The following is a 26,088-nucleotide window of genomic DNA, read 5'->3' as shown; positions in this document are numbered from 1 at the left end:
CAGTTCGCAGGCTTGCACCGGGCAGGCTTTCACGCTGGTGCTGCAGCGTATACCTGATCGCTGAGCTCTGCTATATATCAGAGCATTGATCAGGCCTGAATAACCCCCAGCAGCCATAGGAATGCTTAGAGACCCGTAAGATAATTTCCTAAGAGTTCTGGAGGTCAATTATATAACTTTTATTAACATGCACAAAGAAGAGCTGGTAGGATAAGATACAGTATATACAGTATGCTCTGTGACATCAGTCCAGCCTGTATCCGCTTGTACTAAAAAGTACAGATTTGCGCAATAGGTTGTGGGTGTGTGTGTGGGTAGGGGGAGCCAAGTTCGTCCCTATCCCCGATGGTCGGGTGTGCACATACGTGAATATGCACATGTGCAAACGCCAGTAGCAAACAGCTTTGGAGAGTTTCACACTCGCGGGGCCGTTTGCCCAAGGAGGGGCGGGAAGGGGGTGGGATTAGGGGAACACCCAGCATTTTATGGGCGTGTCCATAAAAGCACTGGGTATACCCCGGCAGACGTGTCGATGGCTGCTTGGGTCAGCGCCGCCCAGAATTCGGAGGACAGCGTTCAAATGAAAAGTAAACCCTGGCTGACTTTTCATTGGGAACGGAGGAAAAATCATTTGAGGGTGAGCGACCCTCAAATGATTTTTCCATCGTGCGGCTGCATGCGAGGGGATGTGTTAATGTATACTTCCTAGAATGGGGATTCAATGAGGGGGGGGGGGGGCGGGGGGGGATATTTGCTGTTGACATTATCGCATGCCGACCCTTTCTCAATGTAGGCTTAAAGCCTGTTTCATGTGTCGATTTAATGATCCACATGGCAGCATCACTGGATGGCAGAGTTGCTTTACTGCACTGATGGAATCACAGAATGAATGGGGACAATGCGGTGAAATGTGCGACGTGGGCTGTCTGTCATGCAGGTGATGGGACCACAAGTCCACAAACAGTCCTCACATATATTCTTCTGCCCACTGGGAATCTTCCCTGTGTGCCCGGGATTTCTCCATGTAAACGGTGCGATCACAGCACATGCACAGTCTGCTGATAATTGCGCAAACATTGCCCATTGCACACAAACTGAATGAGGCCCGTTATGTGAAGTGGGTTCATGTATGACCCCCAATGTGCACCTGCAGATGCAGCCTGTTTTGGTGCTTCTTGAAAAAGTTTAGGAGCTTTACTGGCAGTATACATGAGGTCCCCCCCCCCCCCCCCCAGTATACCCAGACAGTCCACAGTCCTCCATAGTGGGATGTCTGGCAGAGTGCAGCAGAGAACTGCACAGTGATGCTCTGCACTGTAGCTGTAATGTGCAGTTCTGGCAGAGACAACACTCAGAGCAGGGTGCACAGCGATGCTCTGCAGAGTGCCAGTAGTTCAGTGTTTACACAGCAATGCATGATGCTCTGCAGGCGTCTGGTAATGACGGAGATGAATGGGGTTCTGTTCTTATGCAGGGCAGTGGTACAAAATGTGCTGCAGGAATGATGAATCTGATCATGAAAATGTAAATACTTGATGCTCATCTGCACATCCCAGCATAACCTATCTGCTCCAAATGGACCCGTCCATGATGTGAGGCGGCAGCAGCAGCAGTATCAGTCTGTGGGGATGAGACAGATTAATGGAGGGTCCTGTTCTCTGAGACCAAGAGAAGGTTTCTGTGCCCGAATGGTGTCAGAACGGTGCAGGGGAGGGATGGAGCCTGTATCCCTGCGAACATCCGGAGCCGACAAGTTATCCGGCTCCTGTATCCATGGCAACTAGAGGCGGATACCTCCCCCCCCTCTCCTATGAGCCCCCCTTCTCCATCTCTATCCTCCGCTCCCTGCCTCCCCCTCCCCACCATGTAGAAGATGGCTGGTTCCCTTTTGCTGGAGTGGCCTGGAAAAAATCAGACGGGCAACCCCTACCTACTGCTTCCTAGTGTACCCACCAATGCCATCTCCGGCTGGGTCACCACTGACACCTGGCAGCTGAACAGGTAAGGCTGGGATGGGCCCCCCCGTGTTGTTCTGTGGGGTCAGGAGGGACAGGCTGTTCCCGTCACTGTGTGTCTCCCACATCAGTCTGTGCATCAGTATGATAGGGTTATCTGCTTCCATCACCTATATATATACATATCTGTATGTTCCTGTATCACTGCTCAGCAGTGCTGGCTATGCCTGGGAACCCCTCCCCCACTGGTGTCTCTCCATCCTTTCCTCTCATCTGCTTTATCTCCCCTGCACTCTTTGTATCTCCACCAGTCTGTCTCCCATCCCTGTTTCCCTGTCTGTCTCTGAGATGCTGTCAGGGAGGATGGTGTCACTATTAGAACGGGGACAGGAGGCTAAAGCCTCCAACCCCTGCACCTCCCAAAAATCCTTCTGGTGGTCTGTATCACTGCACTAGACTTCACCCTTTCTCCGCCAGAAGGCCTGCAATATAAAGGGTTACATTCCGAGCTTGCCACCCTGCTGACGGCGATCTGCTGAACCCAGGCGAGAACCGGGGCCTTCTTTTGTCATGTTGATTATAGCATTCATCCTACAGTAATTGGTTTTCCTTAGTCCCTTATTGTCAGCATTGTCGCTGCATATGCAAATAGATTCCCGAAGACATCAACTTTTATTTATAAATGAATTATTGCGGTGCCCCCCCCCCCCCCCCTAATTCACTTACCCTATTTACTGCTCCCAACACAAACAGAACCCTTTAGGTTCCAGAACTTGTCTCCTATACATTGCTCATTAGTTTTGGCTCTGTCACCTGTTTCACACATGCCTACATAGAACCCATGCCAAGGCCATAGGGCACTGGTCATGTATCTCCGAGCAAGGTCCCTGTAAGAAAGAGGACATGGCACTGACAGCTGGGCGGTTTGTATGCCAGGCATGCCACAGGGGGAACTGAGTGATTGACGGCTACTAATGCGGTCTGGTTATTGTCACGAATAATGAAGTAAGAAGTGGAGACAGTTTTCTTAGGCCCCGCTTATTCTAATTCCTCATACACCGAACCTTTACCGACTTTGATGAAATCTGTATTCATATAATATCTGTCTGTAGTCATATCATGGGCCTAATTCAGACCTGATCGCACGGATGCAAATTCGCAGGCCGGGCATTTATCGATAGACTTCGCATGCGTACGGTATGTAATATGCATGGGCGAGGCTGTCCTGCTCCCGCTGGCCATGCGCAAGTAGATGGACAGAGGTGGCATTTGGGGGTGCCTGTTTTCTGGGAGTGTCAGGGAGAACGCAGGCGCGGCCAGGTGTTTTAATTTAAGGTGTGTGACGTCAGCTCTGGGCCTGATCAGCCTGATTCTATTGCAGCCGCTGAGTAAGTCCTGGGCGACGCACAGACCGCACACACTGGGATAATCATGCGATGGTGAGCGGCTTGCGTATTGATTTGCAGCTATTCGCAGGCCTGTGATAATTTTGCAGGCCGTGCTAAGCAATTCTCAGGCTTGCACAGGGCGGGATTTCACTGTGGCAGGGCGTCGTATACCTGATCGCAGGGGTCCAAAAATTAGCATCCCAGCGATTAGGTATGAATTAGGCCCAATATCAGTAATGACCCTGAAGGCCAGATATGTAAAGCCCAAAACACACTGGAGGATATTGTAAATGATATCGTTCAGAAAGGCCCTTCTGAATGATACAGTAACTTTTAAATTATTGTCTAGTGCAGGCATTCCAAACGTCGGTCCTCACGGCACACTAAAGGTGCGCACACACTGGCCGATATACTGACTAAAGGTGCGCACACACTGGCCGATATACTGACTAAAGGTGCGCACACACTGGCCGATATGCTGACTAAAGGTGCGCACACACTGGCCGATATACTGACTAAAGGTGCGCACACACTGGCCGATATACTGACTAAAGGTGCGCACACACTGGCCGATATACTGACTAAAGGTGCGCACACACTGGCCGATACACTGACTAAAGGTACGCACACACTGGCCGATACACTGACTAAAGGTGCGCACACACTGGCAGATATACTGACTAAAGGTGCGCACACACTGGCCGATATACTGACTAAAGGTGCGCACACACTGGCCGATATACTGACTAAAGGTGCGCACACACTGGCCGATATACTGACTAAAGGTGCGCACACACTGGCCGATATACTGACTAAAGGTGCGCACACACTGGCCGATATACTGACTAAAGGTGCGCACACACTGACCGATATACTGACTAAAGGTGCGCACACACTGGCCGATATACTGACTAAAGGTGCGCACACACTGGCCGATATACTGACTAAAGGTGCGCACACACTGGGCGATATACTGACTAAAGGTGCGCACACACTGGCCGATATACTGACTAAAGGTGCGCGCACACTGGCCGATATACTGACTAAAGGTGCGCGCACACTGGCCTATATACTGACTAAAGGTGCGCACACACTGGCCGATATACTGACTAAAGGTGCGCACACACTGGCCGATATACTGACTAAAGGTGCGCTCACACTGGCCGATATACTGACTAAAGGTGCGCTCACACTGGCCGATATACTGACTAAAGGTGCGCACACACTGGCCTATATACTGACTAAAGGTGCGCACACACTGGCCGATATACTGACTAAAGGTGCGCACACACTGGCCGATATACTGACTAAAGGTACGCACACACTGGCCGATATACTGACTAAAGGTGCGCACACACTGGCCGATATACTGACTAAAGGTACGCACACACTGGCCAATATACTGACTAAAGGTGCGCACACACTGGCCGATATACTGACTAAAGGTGCGCACACACTGGCCGATATACTGTTTAAAGGTGCGCACACACTGGCCGATACACTGACTAAAGGTGCGCACACACTGGCCGATATACTGACTAAAGGTACGCACACACTGGCCGATATACTGACTAAAGGTGCGCACACACTGGCCGATATACTGTTTAAAGGTGCGCACACACTGGCCGATACACTGACTAAAGGTGCGCACACACTGGCCGATATACTGACTAAAGGTACGCACACACTGGCCGATATACTGACTAAAGGTGCGCACACACTGGCCGATATACTGACTAAAGGTACGCACACACTGGCCGATATACTGACTAAAGGTGCGCACACACTGGCCGATATACTGACTAAAGGTGCGCACACACTGGCCGATATACTGACTAAAGGTGCGCACACACTGGCCGATATACTGACTAAAGGTGCGCACACACTGGCCGATATACTGACTAAAGGTGCGCACACACTGGCCGATATACTGACTAAAGGTGCGCACACACTGGCCAATATACTGACTAAAGGTACGCACACACTGGCCGATACACTGACTAAAGGTGCGCACACACTGGCCAATATTCTGAATAAAGGTGCGCACACACTGGCCAATATTCTGAATAAAGGTGCGCACACACTGGCCGATATACTGACTAAAGGTACGCACACACTGGCCGATATACTGACTAAAGGTGCGCACACACTGGCCGATATACTGTTTAAAGGTGCGCACACACTGGCCGATACACTGACTAAAGGTGCGCACACACTGGCCGATATACTGACTAAAGCTGCGCACACACTGGCCGATACACTGACTAAAGGTGCGCACACACTGGCCGATACACTGACTAAAGGTGCGCACACACTGGCCGATACACTGACTAAAGGTGCGCACACACTGGCCGATACACTGACTAAAGGTGCGCACACACTGGCCGATACACTGACTAAAGGTGCGCACACACTGGCCGATATACTGACTAAAGGTGCGCACACACTGGCCGATATACTGACTAAAGGTGCGCACACACTGGCCGATATACTGACTAAAGGTGCGCTCACACTGGCCGATATACTGACCGTTCGGTTGAACAGCCGATATATCGATGCACAATTGGGCAATGTTTACGAGCGATATATATCTGTAAATGGCATAATTCACAGATATATCACGCCTGCTGTGCACCACAGCCGATGCCCTATATATCTCTATATATATATATAGATATATTGGTGCATCGTGCTGTGGGGGTTATTCTGATTTCATCAGTCCCCCACACGTTAGCGTGGGCGCATGTGCATTTATGCGCATGTGCAGACGTTTGGTGCGAGCGGGCATGGCAAACTACTTGTTTGCCATCCCGTTCGCACCTAGCATTGAGGGCATGGGGCGGTGGCGAGGGGTCACGCCCATTTGAAAGCTCAGCGTTTCATGGGTGTTACCATGTAAATGCTCCCATGACGCGGATGCAGAGGGTGGGCAGCTGATATCAGTGGATGTCAGCTGGCCGTCCTCTTCCCATACACCCCAGAGGTGTCTTAGGTCTGTGAGCACTTGCAAAATCATTCGATGGTCGGCGACCATCGAATGATTTTGTCCCTGCAGGCAAGCCTGCGAATGGATGTATATGCAAAACATCCATATTCGGCGTGCAAGGGTAGTGTGGGCGGCGTTTAATCCACATGCAAAGCTGCGAAACCTGCAGCTTTGTGTGTAGACCAGAATAAGGTCCTGCGTGGCCTTTACAGCCAAGCTGGGAGCCGAGGATGACTGACAGCTTGGTGGGCGGGCACATGCAAAACCCCCCCCCCATCCATTTACTACTCAGACAACGGCTTGGGGGGTGCACGGGGACTGGGGGCAGCCCAGCAGATTACCTTAGTGCTGGGCTTGCCCCCAGCGCATCGGTCCGGGGCCCGGCAGCGGCGAACGGCGCTTGGAGATGAAGTCATCTCCAAGTGGCAGATCACGAACCACCTGTGCCGGTTGGGGGTTGTAATGGTGTAAAAGGTAACAATTGCTGGGTCGCACCCGGGTTGAAGCTGGGTCCAAAAACCCGGGTGCGACCCAGCGTTTTGGTGTAAAAGGGGTATTATTTTTTATCTGTCTATGCTGAAGCCTGGATATCACTAAAACCTGCACTGCTAAGCCCCGTACACGGCCTCTTTGGCTGAGCGATGTGCTTAAACACGATTGCTCAGAACACATCGCAGCACACCCGCGATGCACACCCTGATTGTGCTGAGTGATGCGTGCAGAGCGGGGATTTGCCTATTGTTCATAGCCCAGCAATCTAGAAGGAAAGACAGTGCAAGCACTGTCTATCTCTGCGGATAATAGCGACAGGCGGGACCACGCATTGCCGTCACCCAGGAGCAATCCGTGCTTCATTTCTAAGCGATCTAGTCAGATCGCTTAGAAATGGGGTGAAAATCACCCCGTGTGTATGCCCCATTAGTGTGCCTTGAGGATCAAGGTTTGGAATGTCTGGTTTAGTGGGTTCACTCAATATCGTTAACGATGCATGCTCCCATGCAACGTTAATGACCCCTACTGTCTGCTGACCATGTACGTCAATTTGGCTATATTGCCAGTGACTCGCAGTGAATTGAGGAGCCAATCTGGGAAAGTCATATCGATTACAGGTGTCTGAGGGCTGGTGTTAATATATGCCACCAACATTACCTAGCTGCTTTCTACATTGCCCATGTATATACAGTATGTTCCTTTGAGCATATTTTTTGCAAGACAGTTTTTTCTTTTTCAGTTATAGCTGCAGTATCGGAGTTTGTCTTTATTGGTTTTTTTTTGTTATTATTATTTTACAGTGGAAGGTAAACGTGGGAATTCACAATGCAGGAGTTTGTTATGTTATCCTGGCATTTTGCATGCAAGGGCCAGAATCCCAGTGTAGGTTGAGTATCCCTTTTCCAAATTATTCCAAAAACCATACATTCCAGAAAGAGAATTGTTTTTTTCTAAACGCACTACTGGGGACAGGATATGTAACTGGCACTACTGGGGACATGATATGTAACTGGCACTACTGGGGACAGGATATGTAACTGGCACTACTGGGGACAGGATATGTAACTGGCACTACTGGGGACAGGATATGTAACTGGCACTACTGGGGACAGGATATGTAACTGGCACTACTGGGGACATGATATGGAACTGGCACTACTGGGGACATGATATGGAACTGGCACTACTGGGGACATGATATGTAACTGGCACTACTGGGGACATGATATGGAACTGGCACTACTAGGGACATGATATGTAACTGGCACTACTGGGGACTTGATATGTAACTGGCACTACCGGGGACATGATATGTAACTGGCACTACTGGGGACATGATATGTAACTGGCACTACCGGGGACATGATATGTAACTGGCACTACTGGGGACATGATATGGAACTGGCACTACTGAGGACATGATATGTAACTGGCACTACTGGGGACATGATATGTAACTGGCACTACTGGGGACATGATATGTAACTGGCACTACTGGGGACATGATATGTAACTGGCACTACTGGGGACATGATATGTAAGTGGCACTACTGAGGACATGATATGTAACTGGCACTACTGAGGACATGATATGTAACTGGCACTACTGGGGATATATATATATGATATATAACTGGCACTAAATATTTGCAAGAAAATGATTGCTTAGCATTCAAATTCAGTAGCTGAGATAATATACAAACTTTGTTTCATGTTTTGAAACCTTGTTTTATGCACAAATAAAGGCACTTATGTATTATCTGGGCGCCCGATTTTTTCATTGCATGCCACTACATAAGGCAATGCGATTTTTCATTGTAAAGACCCAATTTTTAATTGTATAGTCAACCACGGGTGATTTCATACCCCCACTATCCAACTACGCATGGAGTTGATTTTATATAGTGTGGCGAGCGCAGCAAGCCACCGAGCCCGAAGCGCGGCGAGCCCCGCGAGGGGACGCGGATTACTTTACATGTATTCTGCGTGCACTCGCCACGCTTCGGGCTCGGTGGCTCGCTGCGCTCGCCACACTATATAAAGTCAACTCCATGCGTAGTTGGATAGTGGGGGTATGAAATCACCCATGGGTGACTATACAATTAAAAATCGGGTCTTTACAATTAAAAATCGCATTGCATGAATTGTAGGATCCGATACGATTTCCCGGCGGTCGGGATCCCGACACTGGAATCCCGACCGCCGAAATCCCGACAAGGGGGGGACATGGATCGCCCCCCCTTGCGGGCTCGCTGCACTCGCCACGGAGCGGGCCTGGTGCCTCGCTACGCTCGGCACGCTATTTTATTCTCCCTCTATGGGTGTCGTGGACACCCACGGAGGGAGAAAGTTTCGGGATTTCGGCGGTCGGGATTCCAGTGTCGGGATTCCGACCGCCGGGATCCCGACCGCCGGCAAATCAACTGCATCCCGAATTGTATGCAACTATATTACATGCGATGCAATGAAAAAATCGGGCGCCCAGATATTACATAAGTACCATAAAATATATTTGTGTGTATTTCATGTGTTGATGTGTTTATACAGCATAACTGCAAGATACCTCAAGATACATCACTGACATATAAAAATATTCTGAAATAAGGAATAATCCGTTATCCAAAATTCTTCTGGTCCCGAGCATTTTGGATAAGGGATACTCAACCTATAATAGTGTCCCGCTAAGTATTGGAACCCTAACCACCCCTCCCGCAGCCTCTAGCTCAAATCCTCTAACCCAGTGGTGGGGAACCTCAGGCCCGGGGGCCGTATGCGGCCCCCGTAGCCGGTCTGAGTGGCCCTCGTACCCACCCAGCAGCTTTGCCGGGAGTCAAGTACAGGGGACTTCTTGCGAGAGGTCGGTAGTTCTTGCGAGATTCCTCGCTATTAACGGCAGCCAGAGACTGTCAGTCCTATTCAGCGGCAGCCGCCAAAGCATGGGATGGCTGCAGCAGGACAATTTGTAAGAGAAATTTTTACATACGGCCCCCGAAGGATTTTTCCACCATTCAATTGGCCCTTGGCACAAAAAAGTTTCCCCACCCCTGCTCTAACCCTAGCATCCCCTCATGCAGCATAACCTTAACCCCAATACCATTGTGATTTTGAGTATTGTAATTCTGGTTCTGGGATTCTGACCAATGGTGTGCTAAGAATCTCTGGTACGGAACTCGCGTGGAATTTGCCTGTATGAACAAATCTAGACCAATGACAGACGATTCTTTGTGGTGGGGTCGGGTGGAGGCTGTAGAGGCAGAGCTTGGTCAAATTCAACCAGCAAAGCATTACATTCTGTGCCAAAAGCAAAGAGGTGAATATTTATTGCTCATTTCATCACTACAATTACTACAATTAATAATTAGTGTAGAGAAAACAATAATAAAGTCATGGAACATATCACTAATGCTAATTACTACTTCATTTGTAAAAAAGCCAAAAAGTAAATATTTGGGCTCTATGTACTAACGTTCATACAGTATACCCTATACCCTATTTCCATTTATAAACTCCAAAGGTAATATTTAGGCATTAGATATAATGCAGCTCCTCTCATAACAGAGCGGAGACAAGGCAGGGGCAAATTTAGGGGTCAGGCCTCCCCTAGGCACAACATTTTTGGCCACACCCCCCCCCCCATATATATATATACACATACACACACACACACATATATATATATTTATAGATTTCATACAAATTTAACTTTAGCCCACCTCATAACATTGCTAACTGTATCTATGGAGGACCCGGAGGGAAGGTGGCCGGGAGTCTGAGTAATAACTTTATTTGCTGTGACTGTGTCTCAGTCAGTCTCTCAGACACTGACTGACTGAGCACAGGATGAGCTCAGCTCAGCTGCTTTCCACGCCCATTGGATACACAGCAGCCAACAGGCTGTGTGTATACAGTAGCCAATGGGCCCTGGAGGCAGCGAGCCTGAGCAAATCAGCTCACTCAGCAAAGACGCAGGGGGACCCTTGGATACAGGCAGCCGCCGCCGCTTGTCATTTGCCGGTTCCCACCCGCTCTGCCATGCTGCTATTTAAAAGAATGGCAGCCTCCTGTGCTGCCCTTGATTGGTGCCGCCCTGGGGCCCGTGCCTCACGCACAAATCCGGCCCTGAGACAAGGGCCCTTATTCTAGTTGAATCGGTCGGATGCGTATTTGCGGACTGGAACCGAGTGTTCTTAGCCCTGCAATCTGTACAGATCGCTCACACCGTCCGTATGCGGTAAGACGCCGTCCGAACGGACCGCAAGTGGATTTTTCATGTGAACACCTCCTCCATCTGTGGGAACCTCCCCCATCATTCGATGGTCGCCAACCATCGAATGCTGGACCGAATGGTCAGGCAGCACTGAGTGCTCCAGATCACTCGGGCATTTCTCCGTGCAAACGCAGGGATATGGGCGGGCAGCTGGCATCTGGCTATGTCATATGTCCGCCCCACACACATGCGTCATGGCTGGATTACCATGTGTACGCCCAGCGTTTTCATGGGAACGCCCATGAAACGCCGGGCGTACACATATGGTAATGAGCCCAAACAGCCCTTCACGCCCCTCTCCACTCCCTGTTCCGATTGTTCCGACCGATCATTTACTGCACAGAATTCACGCCGTATTCGGACGTGCGCTGCGTTCGCACATGCGCAGATACGCACCATCGGCTGTCCGTCCGCATTCGGAGCCATCCGACTCAATCAGAATAAGGGCCAAGGTGCTGAACCCACTCACAGGTGGGTTTAGCAACTCTTTCCTAATAATAGTCAACCAATCAGCATTCCGTAGTAAAGCCACCATACACTATGGTCCTTATTCAGGTCTGATTGCAGTACAAATTTGTTCTCAAAATGGGCAAAACCATGTGCACTGCAGGTGGGGCAGATGTAAAATGTAAAGAGAGAGAGTTATATTTGGGGGAGTTATTTTGTCTCTGTGCAGAGTCCACCCGGGAGCTTCCCGGGTGGCAGGATCGCGTATAAAACATTGTATGTGGTTCTTTTGCATACAATGTATAGTATCCAAAAAATCTATAGTGCAGGCCTTACAATCTCCGGCTCCGATCCAATTCGCACAGGACCATGCATCAGATCAGAATCGGTGCTGGAACACATGCGATTTGACAATTTTCATCCGATTTCTTGGCCCGATCGGTCGGTATCGGCTGAAAAGTACCTAAATCGCACTAGTGTATCCCTTGCCATTACAATGCCCAGTAGGGGCAGGAGAAAAGAGGTATTTAGACACAGAAATAGGTTTTCACGGGAAAAAGAGGGAATGAGAGAGATAGAGGTTGTCTCGCTAAGCAGCGGTATTTTGCTGCTTGGCAAGCCATGTAACGCTCAGTTGCGCATGCAGGGGGGGTTTCCGAGTACCCAGAAACTCCCCATTTTTTTTAAATCGGACCTTGGTAACCGGAGATATCTGACTTCAAAGCAGTGGTCCCCATCCAAGCCTGTTAATTGCTGTTCCCAGTCAGATATTTCAGGTTCTGTCTGACGTAGAGTTTTTCTGAGGATATATTCCAAAATCTGTGACTCTCCCCCTTTGAGGTGAAGCTGCAGCACTATCCTACTCCCTTGCACAAAACCATTAGCTTAAAAAAAAAAAAACATGCTAACCACAGGGGGCCCTAGATAGAGGAGGGCCCAGAGGTACTGACCCCCCTCTGCCCCTACTATAATCTGGCCCTGGTGGTGTCCATGTAAAATATTTTATAGAGAAAAAATAAAGATACTTGACACCTTAGAATGGCCACACTATGGGTGACATTTGATAGGATACGATTTTATTGCATTTTCCGAAATCGCACCATTTCGCACTTTTTAAAACAAATTTCTTGCCTGAATTTGCATATTTAATGATATGCGAATTCACAGGAAAAAACGCGGGTACTTGTTTCCTAGCACGGCCACAATCGCGTCCATCGGGGGTAATTTTTAGTGGCCTGCGACGCGACCGACGCGATGCCCCCGATTTTTCCATTGAAATGCATTGAAAACAGTGAAAAATCGGGTCGGTCGCGTCGTGTGCACATAAAAATGCTTAAATGGTCCAGACGCGATGCCCCCGATTTCCCCATAGGGAACAATGTTAAATGGATCAATTTACCCAAATCAGCATAGGGAAGAATGGTAAATGGGCCAGAAACCCCCCAAAAAAACCACAGAGCAGTGGAATGTCCCCCCAAAAGTAGTTGACGCCACCCCGCCATCAACGTGAACCCGAAGCGTGGCGAGCGCAGCGAGCCCGCGAGGGGCGGCGGTACGCGTCCTCCGACCTTTTCATGCCCTACTATCCACTAGGGCGTGGAGTGAGAATAGAATAGTGTGCCCGAGCCCGAGCCCGAACACCGAGCCCGAAGCGTGGCGAGCGCAGCGAGCCCCGCGAGGGGACGCGGATACCTTCACAGGTAAACGCGTCCCTTCGCGGGCTTCCCAGGTGTCCGCGTCGCCATGGACACCTGGGAAGCCCGCGAGGGGACGCGTATAACTGTGAAGGTATCCGCGTGCGCTCGCCACGCTTCGGGCTCGGTGGCTCGCTGCGCTCGCCACACTATTCTATTCTCACTCCACGCCCTAGTGGATAGTAGGGCATGAAAAGGTCTGAGGACGCGTACCGCCGCCCCTCGCGGGCTCGCTGCGCTCGTCACGCTTCGGGTTCACGTTGATGGCGGGGTGGCGTCAACTACTTTTGGGGGGACATTTCAATGTTCAGGGGTGTTTTTGGCCCATTTACTATTGTTCCTATGATAATTTGGCTAAATTGAGCCATTTCACATTGTTTCCTATGGGAAATCGTGGTCATCGCGGGTAAATTGAGGCATTTAACATTGTTCTTTATGGGGAAATCACGTCTGGCCCATCGCACCCGATTTTTTAGCGGCCGCGATGGCCCCGATTTTACCCCCGATGACCGCGATTAAGATCGTTGTGGCCGTGCTTGGAAACAAGTACCAAAACGCGATATGGTGCAATAAGGTGCATTTTTTTGTCATGAAAAAGTGCGATTTTCTGAAAAAAGTGCGATAACGGCCATTTTTTGCAATATTATCGCAAAAGTCACCATATCGCACACCAGTAAATCTCGCCCAATAACCTTATTTTTTAGATAGAAAAGAAAACAGCCTTAAAATGATGTTGTACATGCCCTCAGACCCCCACTTGCCAAGAAAAAAATAATAATAATCTCATGAAAAACATTTGCATGATGAACATTTCAGACATGATAAATACTGACAGACATCCAGGGGTAGCTGGGATAAGAAACGTGTGGTAAGAGCTGTGTCCTTTGTGATGCAGCACTGTCCCTAAACTTCTGGGTCTGAGTGATGGTGCCGGTCCATTGGTGTTACTCTATTTTGCCGAAACCCTGCGATCGGGTTTTAGTGCATGGGGAAATTTATGGGGGTACACATGTGTATTTTGTACCATGGCTTAAACTTTGGAGGGCACTAGGTCCTGTGCGAGGCTACTGCATCTAGTATCTGTAACCTTAAAAAAATGCATCTTATTATATTAGTATTACAAAAACCAGGTCCCCCTCCAAGCATCCCAGAAAGGTGGGTAAGTCCTCTGCAATCCCCCCCTTGGTGGGGTGGGGGTCTATGGGGACCATATGACGTTATTGTTGCTAAATCACTTAATTGTGGCCCAACCACGCACTCTGGGATATGGTCACTAGGTCGACCCTACATGGCTTAGGTCAACATGTCAAATAGGACGACATGGCCAAGGTCAACAAGGTTGGAAGGTTGTTACAAGCATTAGGTCGACAATGGGAAGGTCGACATGGGTTTTTCACTTATTCTTTTTTTTGAGCCAACATGTGTCGACAGGTGGGATTTAAAGCCCTACCATCCTCTACAGCATGTCCATGTCGACTATGTGGACATTCGGAACAAAAAACCGTGAAAACTCATGTTGACCTTTTGACTGTCGACATTCGCCTTGTTGACCTTCCAACCCTGTCGACCTAAGCCGTGTCGACCTTCAGTGGTAAAACTGTGCAGACTGTGCCCTACCCCCTGCTTTGTCTTGATGAAGAGGAAACCATGGGTAGGAGTGATAAATAAATGATAAATACATTCACAAGGACACCGGGGATAATTACACAACACAATCTATAATGTTAAAGGATACATTCACACACGCAGCCAGCTTACACTGACCCTACAGCTGAGCCAAGACGAGACTTTCAAAAGGAAACATTGATCCCTACACAAGGGACATCCACACTGTCTTAGGAAGCAGTGCAGGAAGAATACTCAATGAAGCAAAATAATTGTGGCTGCACTTAGACTTTGTCACGCATTTTCCCTTTACGTCGCCCTTGCGGTACAGAAAGAGATGAAAGACATCAAATTGAATTTTCCTGTGTACTGCATTTTGCTGGGTTCACTCACTGCTAGAAAATGCGGGCACTGAAGTGCCAATTCCGAAAACTGAACTCCGGTACCTCTGCGGTCAAATTTTCTGTAAACTAAATAAACCAATCACATATTTGCATTCATTTTCTAAACTGTACTAGAATAATGATCGGTAAAATATAATTGGTTGCAAAAAGGCTATAGTACAGAGTTGCCAGTTCAGTGTAGCGATGGCCATCGATGATTATAAATGATCGATGTTTTTTGGCCGATGTTGAATACTTTTGCAATCGATGTGGGAGAACCAGATGGTTTACCTACATTTATGGCACAGCAGAGACTATGAGACTGCCCTGAAGCCATGCCCCCATGTTCTGAGTTGCCTATGGGCCAGTCAGTCAGAGAGAATGGATAACCATCGATCACTAAAACTATGAAGGGTTGTCCATCACATAGTTTATAACTATTGATGGCTGGTTGCAGAATCACCATCGATGGCGAGGGCACCAATGGCCATCCCTAGTTCAGTGAAGTAGGAGGGGGGCGCTGATGAAAGGGGTGGGATGAGCACAATCGCGTCCTCGTAGCCCCGCCCCTGCCATGCACTGCTGGAATTTCTGGCATTGCACAGCGGTGGTTAGGCATCCTTCTATAGTAACATTATTTTAGGTTTACATGTGTGTCACTTTTAAATGATGTTCTGGCTGCGCACCATAGCCTCATTTGTAAGGATCCCGTGTACTGGGTAAAAAAATAGATATACACGTGGGGCTTTAACAGGGAGATGAGTCATCCAATCTGCTAGGCTTATAGCAACCGCACCTCCTGCTGCTATCATAGTTAGACCTTTGTCCTCAGTATTGTTATGCCGCTATGTCCTGCCTGCCTAGTGACCAGAGCTATGACTGTGTGCCTCCCTGACATTGCCAACGCTGGCACATCTCTTATTTTACTTTACAGATCAGATAAGCCTAAACAGTGCTCATTGCCTCAAGAATAAATCTGACTCAGTTGTAGTCTTGGGAACATTTGCAAAACTACAACCAAACCTCCCAACTGTCCCGGTTTCCGCAGGACTGTCCTGCATCATGCCCTGGGCTGGCAGTGTCCTGTGGGGGGGGGGGGGAGGGAGGAGTTAGGACTCCCGCTTGCCCGGCCTGCTTTGTGAAGAGTGTCTATTTCTGGAGACAGAGGAGCTGGGGGCATGGTCAGCAGTACACAGAGCCGCTGGCCATACCCCCACAGCAACACAAAAATGGGCCGTGGCCTCCCAGGAGTGATGCAATTTGTAGGGCATGGCCCTTGGTCGCCAGGCCACACTCCCAAAATTTTTCCGGAATTGCATATTTTTCAAGTTTGCTACAAATGTGGTCCCTAGCCTGCGGGGATGCTTGGCATCAGGCAAGGCAGCCCACAATGCAATTGCAAAATGTCACAACACTAGGGTAGTTTGCTGGCTGCACAGCGTACCTGCAAAGGCAGGTGCATGGCTGCCATGTTTTGTTGCCCATTTGCAATTATACGATTCAAGCTGAATCAGGCCCAGTGCACGTTTTGTCACCTGGAATATTATTGTTGTGAAATGTATGGTACCACAAAGCCTACCGCTCCCCATGTTTGAGGGGCACCAGTCAAAGTACTAGATCAAGTGTGGCAGATCGCTTCTCGGCCTTTTGGCTAAGATCAAGTGTAGTATCTGTTCTTATCAGTGGGTATGGACTGGCCTCTGGCAGAGAATAGAGAAAGGTGGGACTGAGTAGCTGCTCTGATGGGCGGAGGGTGTGGGACCCCTCTGTTTTTTCCCGGGAGCAGTGAAAAGTCTCACTAAGTATCTTCACCTCTGCCTTTGGTAGGAGGTGTTGTTTCCGTAAATCCACTGGTAAGAGGGGGGGAGAAACACTGGGCCTAGTAGATTGACTCTCTTGACGGGGTTCGTAGCCCCCGAAGGATGAGTCAGCGAAAGGCTCAGTCTAGTATCCATTCCCAGGGAGCGGAGAAAAGCTGAGACCGAGTAGATTGGTCCAGGTTGGCTAACCACCAGCCTGGGCACAGCGAAAAGCTCAGCCTAGTATCTTAACCCTGGGAGCGGAGAAACACTGGGACTGAGTAGATTGCTCTTCCGAGGGGGGTGCAGCCCCTAAGGGAGTCTTTCGAAAAGCCCAGTGGAGTACCCATTCCCATGCCGGGGGCTGGAAAATGCCCGCTGGTGAGACAGAGAAAAGCTTGGTCGGACGCTGATTGGTCGGCTGCCTGGAGCCCGAGGCTGCACTGTGCCCCCGGGGAAACTCGGGGGTGCCTGATTTGCACTGGTGATGTCCAGCACCATGCACTGAATGGCACACACACTGCGCACTTCCCTCTAGGTTAGGCTACACGTCCTTACCTCGTCCTTTTGGATGGGGTAGGACAATTTTTTACACCCCCACCCCGGCCTTCTGGCTAGGGCCTCTTTTATTTATTTCTTTGATTTGCACTTTTGAGCACTTCACGTTTTTCGTTAGTTTGTCACGTTTTTTTTTTGATTTGGGTAGTGCGGCTGTCCCTAACAGGCCTTCCGTTCCCCAAACGTGGCTGGGACTCTTCACCTTTTGGGGAGAGTCCCGGTCCCCTCGAGGGCAACCCCGAGCCGCAAGGCGGAGGGAAGCCTAAGCGGGTCTCTCCAAACCTTCGGGTGCGGAGGACCCACCGTCCAAAACCCTTCCGGGGGTGGAGGAAAAGCGGGTCTCTCTGAGCTTCGGCGAAGAGGACCCACCGATCCCTTTTTTCCCTTCCTCGGCCTTATGGTTGAGGGGGGTTAGGGGAACCATGGGGCCTTTCTCCTTTGGGAGAGGGCCCACACGTTCGTACGGCTGCCCCCTTTGCACGTGTTTAGGCACAGCACTGGTGGTGGTGGGAGCACACCTCGGGCTCCCTGAGTTTCTTCAAACTCAGCCATCTACAGTAATACATGCAGCAACAGTAGGGAGAGATTATAGACTTCTGGCTGCTCCACCTCATCCCTCCCGAAAAGGGCGGACCTAGACTGTTTTGTTTAGTAGAGGGAGATTTAATAATTAATTGCTATTCCTCCTCCATTTCTGTGCTGGTACCTCCTCTTTCTGGTCTTAACCCCTCCCTTTTTTTATGGATGGTCACATGGATTATTCAAATTTACATGGCCAGATCCAAGGAGGGTAGACAGGGGTAGTCAGCCCAGAGTACCCACACATTAGGGGCCCCCACAAGCTCCCCCTGAATCACGCACGTTGCTGGTACGGAAATCAGAGCTTATTCAGCTGTATCTCTGATTTCCCAACTACACACAGAGACAACCGCTGCCAGCGCCGCCCGCCGAGGTGCTGCTGAACATTGTCAGCCTCTCCCAGGATTTGATAGTCACCGCCGCTGGGATTTCTCTGATGTCCAGGAGCTGAGAGTGAGGTGGCGCCACTTCACTCAGTCTCAGCTCCTTCCTGAGGAAGTGTGTGACTGGCTGGCATCGGGCTTCGAGCTGTGTGGTTCTGGCAGTGTGTGGGGCAATTGTGTTACTGTTACGTGGAACATTAGGTTGCATTTTGTAAAGCATGATTTGCATTTTGGCTGAAAAAACAAATACTACAGTATATCACTTTTCTTAAGGAATTTAACACAATCACAATGCTGATTGATAAATTAAACTTCATTTTCATATCAGCCATTATATTATTTTTATGGATAAGGGCCCCCAAAAATTTGTTGTTCTGGGGCCCCCACAGGCCTTAATCTGGCCATGCAAATGTCGGTGACTGGCGGCGAGGACCTGGGGGAGCTCCGTCAGAACGGGGTGGACAAGAGTGTTGTGCGCTTGCGCCCCCTTAGAATAGATAGAATCGCCAGCCCCTGCAAAGATTAAACTCGCTCCATCTGTACTCTTTGGCCCTTATTCAGATCTGATCACAGTATGCAGGTGGGGCAGATGTAACATGTATAGAGAGAGTTAGATTTGTTTGAGTTTTTGTTTGTATGCGATCAGATCTGAATAAGGGCCTTTATGCACAGCTGAACAATTAGAGAAAATGTACAGATAAGGGGAAGGGGAGGGAAAGACCTTAACCTCTTCTCCTCTTCAGTGCCGGGCAGGATGCAGACAGAATTAAGGATGGGCTGTGTTAGATCCCCCCCCCCCCCCAGATCTGCCACTGCCTCCCAATAGCCCCTTACCGCTTACTTCCAGGATCCTCTCCTCCTACACACAGCTCCATCCCCTACAGTGTGTGGCTAATCATTGCTGTGGCCTGGCTGCCTCTCTTGGACTAGCCCAGTGGTCCTCACCTTCTCATCATGTTGCTGACTTTTATAATCTCAGTCAGTGATTGAAGGAGTCTGAAAAATCTGTTGAATTGTCTGTTACTTCAGGCTCCTCCCATCATTTTGTGCCTCCAAAATGCTGCCATGTATGTGCTGTCTGCTGACTACACGTGTGATGACCTTGTGCTGTAACTTGCTGGGGTCCTGTCATTATTAGTATTGTCTGATTGGGTCCCAGAGCGAAATAGTTTGAAGACCTCTGGACTAGCCCTTCTCACCTCAAACTTCATACAGTATGTGTCCCCCCCCCCCCCCCCCCCGTTTGTCCGGATGTGGTATGGGACTCCCGACAGTCATTAGCCCGACGTCGGGATCCCAACTGCCTGTACTCAGACAGCATGGCGAGTGCAAAAAAGCCCCTTACGGGCTATCATGATGTGGGCTCACATGCGACCCATTTGCAGGTAAACTGACCGTGGCTGGATCTGTATGGAGATAGTCCCAGTAGATACTTCTGTCATTAGGTAGGTGGGGTGGCGGGTAAACCCAGGTGCCGCCAAGGTTGATATTCAGCAATGTAGTGGTGCCAACAGGAAAACTGCTCCAAAAGCCCTTTAAAACACTTAGGTGATCACAAATTAAATTGAAAGGGTGTAAAAACATCCCTTGAATACATAAGGCCCTAAAGCTGGCCATACATCGTATGCAAGTCGTATGATCGAACGAACAAGCGATCGTATGTGCTATAAAACACATACAATCTGCTTACGATTGCAAACCATCCCGACTGATCACATATGCAGCGCGTATGATCAGCTGAGAGACCCCTCGACCCGCCGGACCGCACCAAAATACCTCACGATGTTCACACAATTGATCGCACGACCTGTCAAAGTGGTGCTTTCGGGCCTGAGATTGTTCTGATGTATGGGCAGTTTTAGGAGCCCATTAATTATGGACCACATATACAATGCTATCTGGGTGGGATATTACCACCTAGGATCGCATTGTAATATGCCGGGATGTATCATCCTGCACACGCAGGGACAGGGCTCTGAAAATAGGTGCCGGGTGGTCTACGCATGTGCAGTTAGCGCTGCCCCCCTGTTTGCACTGCCTTATGGCAGTGCGGTCCATAGCCCATAGGCTACAATGGGCTATCGCCATCTCAGAATGGCGGTAGCCCAGGGGTGCGATGTGCTGCTGCCCAATGTTGATACATCGGGCAGCTTCGCATCCCCCATAGAAACCTAATAAAACAGAAATAATTATCAACTCGAGCAGTGGTGTCAAACTCATGGCCCTCCAGCTGTTGTGGAACTACACATCCCAGCATGCCCTGCCACAGTTTTAGCAATCCATTATATAAAATCAGGGGATGGCAGGGCATGCTGGGACGTGTAGTTCCACAACAGCTGGAGGGCCATGAGTTTGACACAACTGAACTAGATTAACCCTGTGAGCATACCTCCCATCTTTTGCAGCAATGAAAGAGGGTGCGCCCGAAAAGGGGGCATGGCCTATGCAAATGAGGCCGCCGTCGGGCCATGTCCCCGTTTTCCACCCCCGGTGCCACTGAATAGACGCTGTGCGCATGCACACAGCATCTATTCCTTTCAAGCTGGGGGGACTCCCAGCTGCCCCCCCCCCCCTCGCTGCGGGACACTATCGGCTGCGGGCAGGACGCAGGACCGTCCCAAAAAAATGGGACAGACTGTTGGGAGGTATGTGTGAATGCCAACATCTCTATCTGTGAGAGAGGTGCAAAATATCCCCTAAAAAAAAGATTATATTTCCTATATAAGGTAACATTACAGTTTATTATGATGAATAAAAATGTTTGCTTGGCAATTTCCACACCAATTTTGACAAATTCACTTGGCACTCAAATAGTCCGCCACCCTGTTCAACATTCCGGGGGAATCCTCGCTGTCAGAGGATGGCGAGGATTACCCCAAACAGCGAGGTTCACGGATAATGTAGGTAGCCCGCTCCAATTAGCCACGAGCCTAGCCATTTTGGCGGCTGCTCACGCCGATTCCACCTTCCCCTAAAAACCCAGCAAGGTGGAAACGGTGTGTGCAGGGAGTCAGTTGAATAATGATCTGTGAGCTGTGACTGCTTGCACGCCACAGCTCGCTAAAGAGCATTGAATACCCCCCAATAGGTTAAGAGAATGAGAGAATCTAACCAGAAAATCATTATCCAAAAGTTTAAGCAAAAGGAGAACAAAAGTAATTATTGCTGTCTAGCAGTTTTGTTACATAAGCAAACAATTGCAAAACATATCACACAGATAGATATCAGGTCCAATCTGATACATATCCAACTTCCCCTGAAATCCAGATCAATCATTTACTCAATTCCCCCCTAAAAATAGGCGCTATGCGACTCCAAGCCTCCCCCCAACCCCGATATGCACCTCCGACATACCACACACAGTACGTTTTTAAATTATTGGTCTCTCCCGTAGGTTGGAAACGGCCATATTGTTTAAAAAAAATCTTACTGTGTGTGGGCACATCTACAGTTATTATAAGGATCACTGCTCAGTGTCAGACCTGGGCCCAATGAGAATGCAGAGAGGGGCCAATACGTAGGGGTGTGGACAACCTCCACAGAAGTTTGGCTAACCATTAGAATGTGCATATCTTTGACCTCTTTATAAATATACAGTAGATAGGAAATACTGCTAGTACAGTCATTAAAATATACAAAATTAATAAAAGGAATGCATGCAAGTAAAATAAAGTACTGTGCAGTATAATGTAACATATGTATAATCATAATGCATATTTACCTACTTTGCTGACCCCTTTGTAGGCAAATAGGGAGCATGGTGGTGGCAAGGTGTCCAGGGGCGTGGCCTCATGGTTGCATCAATGTAATTACGCCTCCTGCAATAGATGAAGAAGCAGGTGCTGAATAGCAGGGGGCTGGGCTACAATGACAATCTAACCCCTCAGACCGCCCAGTTGCACTTTGTTGTGGAATGGTTCTGGGGGTGCCAGGGGTTCTGTGGGCTGGTGTGGAAAGTGTGTCATAATGTATCATTCAAGTGCAGAGTCCAGATTCTGATCCCTAGAGGAAGGGGTGGACCCTCAGGCAGTGGGGCCCCACTAGGGGTTTCCCCTATATCCCTGTGGGCCAGTCCAACCATGGTTCTGCTGAACAATTTAATGAGGAGGAGAATGGTAGGTGCTGTGTAGCAAAAAAAACGGCCATTTTTAAATGTATTTTATTTTTATATAACGTATGTATGATTTAAAAAAAAATCCGCTTAAACCTTACATACCAAGCATTACTGCTAATAGATAATATGCCTATGTATATAAATATAATTATTGTTTAATTTCAGCCAGAAGTTACGGCTTGCATAAAAAAAAAAATTACATCTATTGTTTATCTAGAGCTTGAGGGGCTAATTCAGACTTGGCATTCACAAATCGAGTGATTAGCGAAGGACTGCACATGCGTCCGTATGCATTGCGCATGTGCGAGGGCGAATAGCGACAGAAAGTGCATATGAATCATAAACAAGAAGCGGCTGGAGGTTGACTGACAGGAAGTCAGCGTTTGGGGGTATTAACCATGACCACTTCCACCCTGTCTCAGCCGCAGATTAGTAGAAGCCTTAGAGCTTCACACATTTGTACAGACGTAAAAAGCTGTTCACTGGTTCAGGAATTGCGCATGGTTTTGCATTTGGATAATGGCATTCCATTCTCAACTTCAAACAATTTGGCAATGGACATTTTCTCTTTCTGTTTGGGCGGCGGCTTTCTCCTCACAGTCCACTTGGATTTCACACATCAGCGGTCAAATCTGAATTAGCCCCTCAATTTGCTAGATTGGAATCTTCACATTTATCCTGAAAACAGCAAATATATAAATGTTTAAATCCAGCAGTTAATCAAGAAACCTTTATATGAGTAATGATGTAATGATTACTTTTTAGAAATGCTTTGATGATAAAATAATAACCTTTTTTTTTTTCCTCTCTCGCCCCTCTCCCCCAAATTTGTTCCTCCATCCTTCCGTCATTAAACAATCATATGCTGTACAGTCATACCCATATTCTGGTCCCACAAAACCCTTATCTCTTTCTTCTCATCTTGTCCCATTCACCTTTGTTTCCCTTCCTGCCACTTAAATACCCACCAAGCCTGGCCCCGCTAAATATCACCGGTATTGGAAATGCAGCAGCACAGAAGGAGAAGGGGGCGCTGACCAAAGGCTAGTTGGAGCCGGCCTCCAACATGGCTAATGGCAGCGATTCAGAGGAGCTGTCTGGCTCACTTTCTCAGTCAACAGCCATCTCGACCCACCTCAAGCTGGTGCTACTGGGTTTCATTATATGTGCCAGCTTGGCAGGCAACCTACTGGTTTCCCTGCTAGTGCTAAAAGACCGCTCCTTGCACAAGGCTCCTTACTACTTCTTGTTGGACCTCTGTCTTGCCGATGCCGTTAGATCATCCGCCTGCTTTCCATTTGTCCTGCTTTCCATCCGCAATGGCTCAGCCTGGGCCTACAGCCTATTAAGCTGCAAAGTTGTGGCCTTCATGGCAGTCCTGTTTTGCTTTCATGCCTCATTCATGCTCTTCTGTATTAGTGTTACCCGCTACATGGCCATCGCTCACCACCGATTCTATTCAAAGAGAATGACCCTTTGGACGTGCATTGCAGTTATATGCATGGTCTGGACACTTTCGGTTGCCATGGCCTTTCCACCAGTCTTTGATGTGGGTACTTACAAATTTATACGTGAAGAGGACCAGTGTATATTTGAGCATCGATACTTTAAAGCCAATGATACCCTTGGATTTATGCTCATGCTGGCGGTGCTTATAGTTGCAACTCATATTGTCTATGCCAAACTACTCCTCTTTGAGTACCGCCATCGCAAAATGAAGCCGGTGCAGATGGTTCCGGCCATTAGCCAAAACTGGACATTCCATGGGCCCGGAGCTACAGGGCAGGCAGCTGCCAACTGGATTGCTGGATTTGGAAGGGGGCCGATGCCACCGACTTTGCTGGGTATACGTCAGAACACCCACACTGCCAACAGGCGTCTCTTGGGGATGGATGAGTTTAAAAGTGAAAAGAGGTTGGGACGGATGTTTTATGGGATTACCCTCAGCTTCTTGGTGCTGTGGTCACCCTACATTGTGGCCTGTTATTGGAGGGTGTTTGTGAAAACCTGCAGTATCCCTCACCGCTATTTGTCCACTGCAGTGTGGATGACTTTCACTCAGGCTGGGGTAAACCCCATCATGTGTTTCCTACTCAATAAAGACCTGAAGAGCTGTCTTCAGCTCCACATCCCATGCTGGAGGACGAAAGCCTTGCTACCCAGGGAGCCTTACTGCGTAATGTAAAATGGAAACCATTACAATCCCAAACTCACACAAACCTCAGTGATTGGGAGCTGTGGATTTACACGACCAAGTTGGCACAATCGAGGAGTCGATATGTTGGACCAACTTAACAATGAAGAAACCACGAAAACAAAAAAGTTAAAAGACTAAAGCCTTTTTTTTTTTTTTAAAGAAACAAAAAGAAAACAAAAAAACAACAACAAATGTTTCCTTTTTTTTCTAGAGATGTAATTGACAAAAGAAAGACTTGGCGGGTGGGTGCGGGCGGTGGAGGGAGGGGGTCGGGGTGTGTGAGAATTTCTGGGATGTCTCTTTTTTATTCCAACTAGTGCATAAAGGGAGGGGGGTGGTGGTGATGGAGGAAATGCAGTGTGTTTGGTGGGTGGGGAGGCTGATGGGAATTTATGTATTTGTTTATGGGCATATTTATTGAAATGGTTATAACGCCACTACTTGTATTAATGTCTTTTGATTGATACAAATGCGAGGGACGTTGCGCTCTAGTTAACAAATTCATAGCATATTCACATTGGATGTACAAAGGGTATATCCAACCAGACATGACGAAATCGTAAAGGTACCCACACACAGTGTTTCATTGAATTGGAATGATCCGTTCACAAAACAATCCTTTATCCTTTAAATGATTTATACATAAACACAAAAAATTCTACATCAATTTGGAATATTGTACCAGAGTAGAAAAGCAGTGGTTTAAGTATGATTGATCAACCTGCCCCCACACACGCAGCGAGGCCGTGGTTACGAACACTGACCAATCCGAATGATTAAACTTTCGTGACAAATATTTTTGGAAGACCTATTTTATTAAGAACTTTCCCGTAAGATCTTCCATGTGCTACACTGTAGCGATAAGACGTCATCAAATAAAATTGCATGGTAATAAGAAAAAAAATGGTTGTGTGTAGGCACCTTAACTCGGATGACTGATTCAGCCATTATTTTAGGCTTTGTAAAAGAAATACCTTTGTGGAACATTAGAATAACGTAACTAAACGTTTAAGGCTCTCTAGCATCAAAGTCTATTTTTCTTTTTTGCAAATATCAATTTCCTAAAAACTTCTCTGCTTTTGGGTATTTTGTCAAGCTGACATTCGTATGTGGCGAGGCAGGTTTTATCTTGATACTATGGGGCTGTTTCAAAGTTGAAAGCAAATCGTTATGCAGATGGGTCTTGTGCACTGCTCAAGTCGATGCGCCATGAAAAAAACTAAACGAGTGGGAGAGAGAGG

The 26,088-nt window shown here is 48.4% G+C and overlaps 2 protein-coding genes and 1 pseudogene across 6 annotated transcripts in view; 2 read left to right on the top strand and 1 right to left on the bottom strand.

Annotated features, from left to right (window-relative positions):
• FOXP3 (forkhead box P3) overlaps positions 1–26,088 on the bottom strand; it is a 119,890-nt gene that overhangs the window by 76,917 nt on the left and 16,885 nt on the right. For 2 of the 5 annotated variants that reach the window (XM_083158799.1, XM_083158800.1), the window contains exon 2: positions 22,258–22,354. The exons of 1 other annotated variant lie outside the window; for it this stretch is intronic. The gene's annotated coding sequence lies outside the window, so the exon portion shown is untranslated. The remainder of the gene's footprint in view (positions 1–22,257; positions 22,355–26,088) is intronic. 2 more of the 5 variants (XM_083158801.1, XM_083158802.1) reach the window with 1 other exon arrangement.
• GPR173 (G protein-coupled receptor 173) lies at positions 1,626–25,000 on the top strand. Its single transcript, XM_083158805.1, has 2 exons — positions 1,626–2,001; positions 23,524–25,000. Exon 2 carries the CDS (start codon positions 23,717–23,719, stop codon positions 24,833–24,835), a length of 1,119 nt encoding a protein of 372 aa, XP_083014931.1. The 5' UTR covers positions 1,626–2,001; positions 23,524–23,716; the 3' UTR covers positions 24,836–25,000.
• Positions 16,849–16,984, top strand: LOC146039968 (U2 spliceosomal RNA; annotated as a pseudogene).

Source organism: Crinia signifera, chromosome 9, assembly GCF_055691185.1.
Source record: "Crinia signifera chromosome 9, ASM5569118v1, whole genome shotgun sequence".
In the NCBI taxonomy this organism is placed as follows: domain Eukaryota; kingdom Metazoa; phylum Chordata; class Amphibia; order Anura; family Myobatrachidae; genus Crinia; species Crinia signifera.
This window is presented reverse-complemented; position numbering and strand designations above follow the sequence as displayed.

What these genes read in the sequence shown, in the direction of transcription:
- GPR173 (XM_083158805.1), top strand. Translation starts at nt 23,717, where the DNA reads ATGGCTAATGGCAGCGATTCAGAGGAGCTGTCTGGCTCACTTTCTCAG.